At 33.4% G+C, this 12141-nt stretch overlaps 1 protein-coding gene and 1 long non-coding RNA gene across 13 annotated transcripts; both read left to right on the forward strand.

Moving 5' to 3' along the window:
• The first annotated feature begins 301 nt into the window (after nucleotides 1-301).
• LOC148770769 (uncharacterized) lies at nucleotides 302-6911 on the forward strand. Of its 12 annotated transcripts, XM_088817793.1 has the most exons (13): nucleotides 302-534; nucleotides 727-776; nucleotides 886-995; nucleotides 1052-1074; nucleotides 4387-4422; nucleotides 4554-4794; nucleotides 4869-5107; nucleotides 5220-5423; nucleotides 5497-5586; nucleotides 5707-5811; nucleotides 5884-6234; nucleotides 6313-6554; nucleotides 6669-6911. In XM_088817793.1, exons 6-13 carry the CDS (start codon nucleotides 4557-4559, stop codon nucleotides 6694-6696), a joined length of 1497 nt encoding a protein of 498 aa, XP_088673919.1. In that variant the 5' UTR covers nucleotides 302-534; nucleotides 727-776; nucleotides 886-995; nucleotides 1052-1074; nucleotides 4387-4422; nucleotides 4554-4556; the 3' UTR covers nucleotides 6697-6911. The 12 variants fall into 12 exon arrangements, with proteins under 12 accessions (XP_088673919.1, XP_088673917.1, XP_088673918.1 ...); XM_088817791.1 differs by lacking the exon at nucleotides 1052-1074 and having other exon boundaries at nucleotides 4366-4422; XM_088817792.1 differs by lacking the exon at nucleotides 1052-1074 and having other exon boundaries at nucleotides 896-995; nucleotides 4366-4422.
• Nucleotides 6912-9282: 2371 nt separating this feature from the next.
• On the forward strand, nucleotides 9283-10107 carry LOC148770770 (uncharacterized). The gene is made up of 3 exons (XR_016031290.1): nucleotides 9283-9463; nucleotides 9600-9681; nucleotides 10047-10107. It is a non-coding gene; the product is annotated as an uncharacterized LOC148770770 (long non-coding RNA).
• Nucleotides 10108-12141: the final 2034 nt, after the last annotated feature.

Here is a 12141-nt window from a genome sequence, read left to right on the forward strand (position 1 = left end):
CAAATTTTATAAACGTGAAAGTCAATCACGCTTTCAAAGACGTAATATATATATATATATATATATATATATATATATATATATATATATATATATATATATATATATATATATATATATATATATATAAAAATCTTAATTTAATTCACCACTGAACTATTTTTTATTACAAATTAAACTCAATTTAAATCTCCACGTTAGGGTTTTTCTAAATTAATAATAACACAGAACTATTTTTTATTTCAATTTAAACCCATCGAGCCACTATTCCTCCAGAACCACGGCAAGTGCCGACGCCACCACCACCGCCACCGCTACCACCACCACCACCGTCTCAGCGTGACAATACCGTGGTTTTGCCCCGATTGCTGTTGCCACATCCCGCTACCACGGCCGCAAATTTGCAGCAACTGGATATGTGGCCCTCAATTAGATATTGCCACCGCCACCGTCACCGATTCTTACATCGTCACCGCTGCTGAAATCATCATCTCCGTTGTCGAAATCGTCATCTCCCACTGCTATTTAACTTTGGTTAGTCTGTTTCTCCAGATTTTGGAAAAAAATTGAGGTGGTATTGAATTATTAATTGAATGTTGAAATTAGGTTTGACAAATTGATAAGATAAAATAGGGCATATGAAATGGTTATTTTGTTCATAATTTTTTTTAATTTATCAAAATATTATTGTGCTCATATTTGTCCTTAATAATTTTTGCTCTCCAGAACATTATTGTGCTCATAATAACATTTTTTACAGAAGGGGAGGGATTTGTGTGAGTTTACTTCTATTTATCCAACATTATTCTATTATTCGATTCTCGAATTTAATGAGGTAGAAATGAGAATATTTGATTAATAATGTCTTCCTATTTTCAATGTAAGCATCAACTAGCTACAAGAATCGTTGGCTCAGCTGGAACATGCATTGATGCTAAGGTTTTTGACTAGTAATTAGCGGTGCTGTTATCTAAGCTCTGAAATATCCAACAATGGTTAGTGTATGTATGTGTGTATTTCATAATCAATTTTAGAAGTGCATAATTTTCAGATTTGAGTTCCATATTTTCTTGGTTTTGGTAAAACAACAAATTACAATTTCAGATTATTGTTGTGACATTGAAAAGTTTGGGTGGCAGGTCTTTCTTTGGCCTTGCTAAACATAATATAAAATCCAAGGGATAAACAATTTTATCTATGGATAAAAGTTGGATTAAAATCCGAAATCGATTGCAGCCCGAATACTTAATGGTGCCAAATCATTTCTTAAGTTTGCATACGCAAATCTGGGATCGGGGGATAAAATTAAGTGTCCGTGTATCAAGTGTCAAAATTTAATGAATAGGAAAAAAGGAATAGTTTACGAACATTTGATAATGTATGGATTTCTTGATACCTACACTAATTGGGTATATCATGGGGAGACTCCCGTTTGCATTTATGAAGAAGATGATGACTTTCTCGAGGACGAGGGAGACGATATAGATGGTATGATTAATGATGCTTTTGGTCTTGAGGAAAATGACGGTCTTGCATATTCTGAGGAGATTAATAATATTGAGCTTGATAAGGAAACTAAGGCATTTTTTAAACTATTACAAAATGCCAAACAAAAGTTATATCCTGGATGCGAGTTCACGTTATTGTCCTTCATACTTCGGTTATTGCGGGTGAAGTCTACTTACCGTTGGAGTAATAAGTCATTTTCAGTGCTATTAGAGATCTTAAAAGTGGCTTTACCTCATAGTGTTGCATTTCCGGGTTCGTATAGGGAAGCATGGAAGATAATTAAAGGGTTTGGTGTGGATTATAAGAAAATTCATGTATGCCCTAATGATTGTATGTTGTATTGGAAAGAAACAGAAAATGAGACAAGGTGCAGTAAATGTCAAATGCCAAGGTATAAAGTTTGTGATGATGAAGATGAACGCCTAAAGATTCCAAGTAAGGTTGTTAGGTATTTTCCATTAATACCAAGACTTCAAAGGCTGTATATGTGCACCGAGACATCACCACTCATGAGATGGCATGCAGAAGGACGAATAGATGATGGGGTACAAAGACACCCTGCAGATTCTCTCGCTTGGAAGACATTTGACCAACAACATTCTCTCTTTGCAAGTGACTGTCGCAATGTCAGACTTGGACTAGCGACCGACGGATTTAATCCTTTCAAGTCCATGAGTGTTTCTCACAGCACGTGGCCCGTAATACTTGTTCCATACAATTTTCCACCGGGGATGTGCATGAGCAAGTCGAGTATCATGCTATGTTTATTAATTGATGGTCCTACTGCCCCCGGTAATGATATTGATATTTTTCTACGACCTCTTATGGAAGAGTTAAATGAGATGTGGAGTCCAGGAGTGCCGACATATGATGCAACCAGCAAACAAATGTTCAACATGCGAGCTGCACTTATGTGGACAATCTCCGATCTTCCTGGTTATAGTAATTTATCTGGCTGGAATGTGAAAACTGAATATGGTTGCCCGTGTTGTTGTCTCGACACCCACTCGAAATGGTTGAAATATGGCAGAAAATATTGTTTTAGGGGTCATCGTAGATTCTTGGATGAAAATCACAAGTTTAGAGATGATTCAATATCATTTGATGGCAATGTAGAATATGGCTATAAGCCCACTCGAGCCTATGGAAATGATTTGATTAATGAGTTGAATGATGTTGCCACTGTATATGGTAAGAGGATATCTTTACCATTGAAAAAAAGAAAGCTCGATGGCACCTCAAGACAACATATATTTTAAAAATATATTGTTTCTACATTTCATAACAATGTTTTCAACAGGTACTTATGTACACTTAAGAACTATGTCCGCACAAGAAGCCGCCCAGAAGGCTCGATTGCCGAAGGATACTTAGTTGAAGAATGTATGAACTTTTGCTCTCGGTACTTGGGTGATGTGGAGTCAATAGGTGATCGTTCTAGGAGAAATTATGAAGGTTTTGAGAATATTTGCAAAGGAGAAGGTCGTGTTATCGGAGGAACAGAAATAATATACATGGAAACAATTTCGTGGACTCAAGCGCACAGATATGTTCTTGGAAATTGTGACATGCTTGCTCCATTTCGTGAGTAAGTTTTTGGTAATCTATTTTTATGTAAATACATACACACAAATACTCCAATACATATAGAATAATTATTTGTTATTTTGCCCAGAGAGCACCTTAAAGTGTTACAAAGTGAGAAGCGTCGGTTGGATATATATGAAAGACAAAAGATCCATAATGCAACATTCTACCAATGGCTTAAAGAATATGTGAGTTATTTTCATTTTAGTTCCCATTTTTCGTAGTGTTTACCATGTGAAGGGTTTAACTTATGTTTTAATATTTTAGGTTTCAACATTAGAGAAAAGTGGCAGAAATGTAAGTCAACTTACAGATGAAGTGAGATGCTTAGCAAGAGGTCCTGATAGATGGGCAAAAAGATATTCTGGTTACGTGATAAATGGCTTTAGGTTTCACACTAAGGATCGGGAGATGAGAAAAAAAACCCAGAACAGTGGTGTTTTCTTAAGTGCGGTTGCTGAAAGCTATTCAAGTAGTAAAGATAAAAGACCAATTTCTGATGTTGTGAATTACTACGGTATCTTAACAGATATTGTTGAATTGCGTTACCCAAATGAAATGACGTACGTGCTATTTAAGTGCAATTGGGTTGACAATAATGCAGGGGTTAGAGAGGATGAGTTTAAGTTTACCTTAGTAAATTTCAACCATTTGTTATATAAGCATAATCGGATTTCGGATGAACCTTTTGTCTTAGCTTCTCAAGCCCAACAGGTATGGTATGCGCAAGACCCGATTGACATAAATTGGCATGTTGTTGTTAAGACAATACCGCGTCACTTAATTGATATGAGGTCAAATGACCTCATGGAAGATATTATGGAGAATGAGGAGTCTGGTCTTCTCAATGGGCAGTCGTTGAATAATTCTACTACCAATTGTGATGAACGTGAGACATGGGTGAGGACTGATGTGGAAGGAAGTATAGTTCTTACATCTGAAATTCAGGAATTTGAAATAAATAGGATGAACCATCAAGATGACGACTTGGGTGATGAAGATGAATATGAGAATGACAATGATGAAGACTTATACTACAGCGATGATGACGAAACTAACCTTGATGCAGCTCAAGCTAGTGGATTTAGGCTCTAAGAGTTGTTAGATTATTGTAGTAAATAGCTATTACATTTTGTGGTCAATATATTAAGTTGTTCAAGATGTCTCAAAATACGACTTGTATAACTATTTTCTTGATTCTACAGTATATTGTGAATTATTAGATTAGTGGTACAAATCATGACACTTTGATTTTCGTTTTCTGAACAGGTTTATTCGACTCTCATTTGCAAGTTTTGTGCAAGTTTTGCCGGCTAAGAAATTCAGGTATTAAGTTGTTCCTATGTCTTAAGTTCGAGTAATAAAAAATAGCATAATCGAAAGTATATCAATTAAAATATTTGAGATTGATTGTGAAATCACTGTATAATATATGTGTCAATGTTTTATTCTCGCAGATTATGAATCACGGGAAACGCATACGAAACGCTGTTTCTCAAGGGAATATAGAATTCCCACCCTCTCATTCTCAGCAACATTTTCATCAAGGGAACGCAAAATTTACACCCTCTCATTCTGATTCGCATTTCCATCATGTATATTCACATGGTCAACCATCATCATCTAATTCTTATGTTCCATCGAATGGTGGTGGATTTATGGAATCGGAGAACAATGCAGATGATGCTTCATATGATGGTAAATTTATCATGTTTTCAGTTACACTATTAACTTTCTACTAAACTCAATATATTTTTTTACTTTGAATCCAGGGACGAGTCAGAGAACAACAAAAAAAGGGCGAGGTCGTACAAAAATGCTCAAATCATGGGGCAATGAAAAATTTGAAGTTCAAGTTAATGAATTTAATCAAGCTATTGGTGAAAATGCAGCAAAACTTTCAAGTCAGATGGGTCGTGTGGCGAAAAATGGCAGTCGATTTCCTCTTACAGTTGGAGATTGGAGAAAAATTGACAAGTACAACAAGGAAATAACTTGGTTGGAGTATAAGGTAACACAGTACTGTATGTGATGAAATAGTGAACATATTTCATTATTAGATACATTAGATTATGTACTTTGGTTTAATCGGCAAACTCGGTTCTTCTAATTTTTTATAATAGGCAAACTTCTCACTCGAAGACAATTTTAAACCTCAGTTTCTTAAAAAGTTGGGCAATATGTGGAAGAATTGGAAATCTGAGGTTAAAAGAACTTATTATTCTATACATGAGACTGATGCTGAGCGATTAGCTAATTGTCCCGACATTGTTGAAAAAGATCAGTGGCCAACTTTAGTTCATCATTGGAGTTCTAAAAGTGCAGAGGTTTGATGATTTCATATTATCGTTTAAAAAATAATATCCAACATTTAACCTATTTTTATTATTTTCTATGCAGTGCCTTAGTGATAAAAACTCTCTGAACCGAGGAAAGCAAAAAGTGCCACATAGAACTGGAAAAAAAAGTTATGCAGTTGTTAGGAATGAGGTATCGAACTTTTTTTAATTTGTAATAGATAAATATGTTTTGTTGTAAGTATTACTTCTTTGACTTATGCTACTCAGATGCAATACATATAGCTCTCTTTTATTATGTTTCATTTTTCAGATGCAAATAGAAAATGGCAAAGATCCTACTGATTACGACTTTTGGATGGCAACACATGTTGGTTTGGCCAAGACACCACTTGATAGAAAGACATCTAAATTCATCGTATGTATTATGTTATTTCAATTCAATGTTTACGGCTTTCAGTTATACAGTTCTAATTTCATCATTTTGCAGGAAAAGCTTAGACAAATGATTTCCAAAAATCCAGAGGGCTTGAAATCAGAAGAAATGAGAGATCAACTTTTAGCTCAATTTTTGGGTCCAGAAAAGCCAAGGCAGATGAGAAAATATGGCTTTGGTCCAACACCTACTCAAGTGAGTTCATTAAAAAATCAAACGAAACTTGTTGAGGAAAAAGTTTCTATCCTTGTGGATTCCATTCGGAAGGGATTAAAGGAAGAGATAGAATCTAGCTTGCGTAGCATAATCGAAGAAACAGTGCAAGATGTTATACGATCTCTCACAAGAACAAACTCTTTGGCTCCTGAATCTGCTGCAGTTTCAGCTCCTTCCACGTCTAGACGGGTAATTATTTTACTTGGAAATTGTATTTTGCAAATGTATGTAGTAATTAATATTTTGGCATACATCAAATTCCTACAGGATCGTAGAATTCCTACATCGTCTAATTTGCACGATGAAGGAGGCACTCAACCACATAAATCAGTCCCGGAGTCTTCAAGTATACATCATATGCCATCAACTCATACACAATGCGCTCATGCACTCTCTGAGTCATCTAGCATGCCTCATATGCCAGCCCATGTTCAAGAAACTCAGGTTCAAGAAACTCAAACTCAGGAATTAAGTGCGAATGACGTGTGTAAAAGGAAATCGCTAAAAAGGTAAACTTTTGCTATCTGAATTTTCTTCAGAAATATTTATTTTTCATTACTTGATTTTAAGTAGTCCTTGTTGTTGAAATGTGGATTTGTAAATTTGGATTTTTTATTTTTCAGAAATGTTCGAAGTGTTTGGCAACGATAGAAGATTGTTATTGGACAAATGTGAGCTATTGAGGTGGCTGGAGTCTTTTGTTCAAATTCAGATAAACCTTCAATTGTAAATTTTATTAAAATTTGTCTATATTTTGTGGAAATTCAGATAAACCAGCATATGTTTGGAAATTGAAATATATATTTTGTTATCTTAAGATGTAAATATTTATTTAGTATTGGCAAGTTAATTTTTGTTGTCTTCGATTTTTTATATTCAACAATTGATGGCAACAAGACTCAGGGAAAAATTGGATTATAATTGGCAGAAAAAGAAGAGTTCTAAAAAATGTACAAGTATTCCCGACGGTTATTTAAGCGTCGGAAAAAACATTCCCGACGGTTTTTTTACACATGAAACTTTATACGACGCCTTTTTTCTCGACGGTCTCCTGACGGTCTAAAACCGTCGTGAAAACTATTCCCGACGGTTTTTAAGTCTTTCCCGACAGTTTTCTTGCGTCGCTTAAAGCCATATATGTTGTAGTGGTTGTTCACTAACGACTGCAGCCCTATCGTATTCGACCAATGTTACAATCGTCTGCATTGGTTGCGTTTGGATATGATCACACTACACCAAATAGAGGTTTTTCTAACGGTACTATTTTCTTATTACTAACGGATATCTCCGTTAGAAAATTCTAACAGATTATACCCGTTAGAAATTTCATTTATTCGTTACTATTAATAATACGTTATTTATATGTAACTCATATGTTTTTCCTGACAAATTCATATTTACCCTAACGGATATATCCGTTAGAATTATCAAAACATTCCATTAGAATTACCTATTATCGTAATAAGGGTTTTGTGTTGAATATTACCAAAATAAAGTGATATTAAGTTGCCATTGTATTTTATTTTTTCCTTTTTCCTATTTACCCTATTCTCCCTTGAATATTTCTATTTTATTTAATTCACTTCTCTCTCTCTCATATCGATATTATACAGCTACTAACAATGACCGGAGTGATGCTCGATTCCTTTCTCTCGCCTCAACCATTGCCATCGTCGGCCTTCGTTTGTGAACCTTCTATTATCTTAGGTAAGGCCTCTCTCGTGTTTTCCCTATATGTCCAATCGCATATTAGGGCTTTTGCTGTTAACAATAACCAGAGTAATGCTCGATTTCTTTCTCTCGCCTCAACCATCGCCGTTGTTGGCCTTCGTTTGTAAGGTCTCTATCTTGTTTATCATTTCCCCATCTTCAATCGCATTTTAGGGCTTTTGCTGAAAATACCCTAAACTGGATTTGGTTCATAAAATTAAATTGAGAAATTTTAAATTTATTAAGGATTCTGAATCAAATGTAATATTTATGTCCTAAGCACATTAGGATTTCTCTATTTCGACAACCTAACAAACGTAGATGGAGTACTGCAAGTTTGCAAAACCTTTTTGATTATTTGTTTTTCTTTAGTATTTGTTTTTCTTTGGTGTTTGTTTGATCTATCGATTACAATTTTTAAGAAATAATTATTTTTTGTTATGAACAAAATCTCATAAGTAGTATGATCCATTTTTGGTTGCTCTGTTGTTAACTATTATTATTTTTTAATTATTGTTTTTTCATACCATGCCATAGATTATATAAGCCTGATTTAAAGTTTAATGTTTTAATTGTTATAGTTATATTGGTATATTATTTTCTTATTTTCCTGTGATACATTTAGGTCACTTTAAGTTTTCCATGGTTTATCTCATATTATTTGGACAAATTTTGATATTCTAAATTGATATGCTTGAAAATGCATTAGAATGTTTAACTGATGCATGTGTCTTGTTACTGTTTGTAGAGAAATTCAATTATTATAGTTATTATATTTCCTTTACTAAGGAGGCGTCTTCGTGTTTCTTAAAAAGAAAGAGAGTTCTTGATGCCGAAACATAATTCATAACTGTTAATTGCAAAGGTATTATGCTCGTCTACTTTTCACTTTTCAGAAATTAATTTTTTTCTTGTGTTGTTAATCAAGAACTCTCTTATGTCAAATTGTCATCTATTTTTTAGTTCTTATGTTGCTTAAGCTCAATCGATGTTAAAGAAGTAGTACATATACTACAGTTGCCATTTATTTCTAAATGTTCTTTAAATAACGCATTTTTACAAAATATAAACAACCATTTTGCAGGTAGTCCCGAACTTGTCTTTGCTTTGAAGTACATTGGGGTACAACAAATCTTTGAAATTGAAACTTCACTACATGTTCATTGATTTTATCATGTCTATGCTCTTAGTTGACATTTTATTTATGCTCTAACCTTTTTTTTCTTTTTTCTTTTGTGCCTGGTTGACAGATGGGTTCATCCACGTTTTATTTGATAGCTCAACGTGTTAAATCAGTGTAAAACAACAGGTTCTTGAAAACAATACAACTTTTATGTACTAGTTCCAATTAATTGCTTTTGTCCTTTAAATTACTTTGTAAATCATAAATTTTATTTACCTGCTGAATGATTTGTATTCGGTTATTTCTTTTGCTAACTTGTGATGCTTGTTGTATATATTGCAGAAGCACATGAAGTTATTGGGGAGAAGAAACCCGAGGCTCTATAAACACAGGTATATGTATGTTAGTATGCCATTTTATTTTGCTGGAAATTGATATAAATTGGTATTATATATTGAGCAATTGAAAAATACTTGATTATTTTAATATTATCACCGATGTTGTGCTTTCCCGAATAGCAAGAGAGAAGAGACTGTCTCTAGTTAAAGCATGGGAACAAAGTGAGAAGTCAAAAGCTGGAAACAAGTTAGCAATATAGTTTTATGGAGTCATTTCATTAGAACATAAAGGATATATTGAGGCCTTATCGAAAAATAAGAAAAAAAGATAAGGCTGACTTTGGCTAATATTGATTTATCTCATACTTGTTAATAATTTGCAGGTCTTAGAAGAAAATATCTGCTATTAGAGATTAGGAGAACAGTCAGACAACAGCTCTAAGAGTCGAGCTTAAGAAAATAGAGGTAATAAGTCATATTTGTTTGTATATATATATATATATATATATATATATATATATATATATATATATATATATATATATATATATATATATATATATATATATATATATATATATATATATATATATATATATATATATATATATATATATATATATATATATTATTTTTGAATAAATCATTGGTAATAAGTCTATTTCACATTTATGTTAACCAATTCCAAATTTTTATTGAATAGTTTATACTTTGATTTCTTTGTATCATTATGGTATAAACTGGTGAGAACTTTGGTTTCTTTGTTTCATTATACTTTGATTTCATGTTGATTTGGTCTAGAATTATTTTTTTCGTTTTACTTATATCAGGAGATGTGAGTTCAAGCTTGGTGGGGCTGGAGTTCATCTGTTATATTTAAATTACAATTTTTTTTTGGTTCAATGTAAATGAATGTTATTGGGGAAAATTACATTTTTCATCCTCAAACTTTAACCACTTTTTCGAAATTGTCCTTAAACATTTTCGAGTTACAATAGTAGTCCTTAATGATGCCATTTTTCAACAATTTTCGTCCTACCGTTAGTTTCTGCTGTTAGTTTGGATGGAAGTATGATGTGGAAATTATAAATATCATTGTAATTCATACTACATGAATGGTTAACCAACATGGCCACCCGTGTGCTTCTTTTGAGTTCGAGCAAAGCTTCGTCGTCAGACGTTGCCATGCACACTATCACCAGCCACCCAATTATTTTGCGGCAGAACCACCAAAAATACATCCAATTTAACTTTGCAAGAGAATCACCATGCACGCACATGACTCCCAAAATACCCATTTCGAAACCAACCAAGAATTGTGTTGAAGTTATTGCGATAATTTACAAAAAGAGTTACAGATCTGAACTTAAAAAACACTTAGTCTTTGTTCAATAAGTCTATTCTTGGTTCTCTATCTTTGAAGTGAAATTTATCGTTTGACAATCGTTGAGTAGTTGTGTAAAAGAAATAAAAGACACTCACAACACACCACACACCACACACAGCAGACGACACATCACACACCACACACCCACCACACAACACACACCACACACAGACATAACCAACCTTCATAAACAAGATGACAGTGATGTTAGTGAAGAAATACGAAAAAAATTAATTCATTTGAACATAATCACTACCTCCATGCATGCTGTAAGTTTGGAATATTTTTAACAAAGTTCCTGGAGCTTTTAGATGTGTTCACACCCAAGAAATTCTTAACTCAAAAAAAGAAACTGTTCCATCTTTACTTTATAATTAATAATTGTTGCCTATGGGGGACAAATTGCTTCATCTCGTACTTAGTTGGTTCAGATGGTTTTTTTGTTTTCTTTTTTTAATTTTTTTGGTTCTCAAATGCTCTTATTAATTAATAATGTTTCCTAGATGGATATCCTGATCAAAATAGGCTTAATTACTTGATCCAAAAGTCTGGAACCAAGAATTAATTGCTCTTCTGTTGAATATTATCAGAAATGATTGTATGAGTTGAATGAATTTTAATTTGAAGATATTTATTTAGTGCTCTTCTATAATTCTATTGAATATTATCAAAAATGCAACATTGTGGTAAGAATCAAACCCAGCTATCATATAATCTGCATCATCAACTTCGGCCCTTTGATATGAATGACCACAAGAAGCCCAACAAAATTGGAACTAACATGCAACAAATCACCTCAAAACTAGTGAATCAACATATATATGTTATATCTTCGGCATGGTTAACAAATTCCACGTACGTATATTCTCCTGTAATTATCTGTACATATATTTAAATCAAATATTTTTAAGACTGATTTTAATGTACGTGTATTAACACACAAATACGAGAAGAAAGCAACAAGACAAAGCGGAGCGAGTTGAAGAACGAAGCAACTACAAGGATTGCAATGTACGAGCTCAACAAAGTGAACAAAAAAATTTCAGAATTGGAGAGGCGCTTGTGATATGATGTATCTTCCTTGGTGCTGCAGAGTGCAGAAATGGAGAAACAGAGAGGTATGGCAGTGTGGAGAAATGGGTATGTTGCGCCTACTACCTACAAATTTCCAGTTCACTACATTTTTCAAGAAAACAATTGTCCACGTGTATTAGTTGGTCATATAAGTTGGTCCACGTTTCAAGTCCACGTCATACTTCCATCCAAACTAACAGCAAATCTAACGGTAGGACGAAAATTGTAGAAAAATGACATTATTAGGGACCACTATTGTAACTCGAAAATGTTTAGGGACAGTATTGAAAAAGTAGATAAAGTTTAAGGATGAAAAATGTAATTTTCCCAATGTTATTGTAATGGTTTATGGTATATTGATCATATTCATACTCTAGGTTGAATTATTTATGGAATAGTGGAGAATTTATTGTAATGAATGAATATTTTTATGTAAATTTAAATTTTATTATTTGCGACCTTTT

This window comes from Erythranthe guttata, chromosome 5 (genome assembly GCF_056151865.1).
Source record: "Erythranthe guttata isolate IM_541 chromosome 5, IM_541, whole genome shotgun sequence".
NCBI classification, from domain to species: Eukaryota; Viridiplantae; Streptophyta; class Magnoliopsida; order Lamiales; family Phrymaceae; genus Erythranthe; species Erythranthe guttata.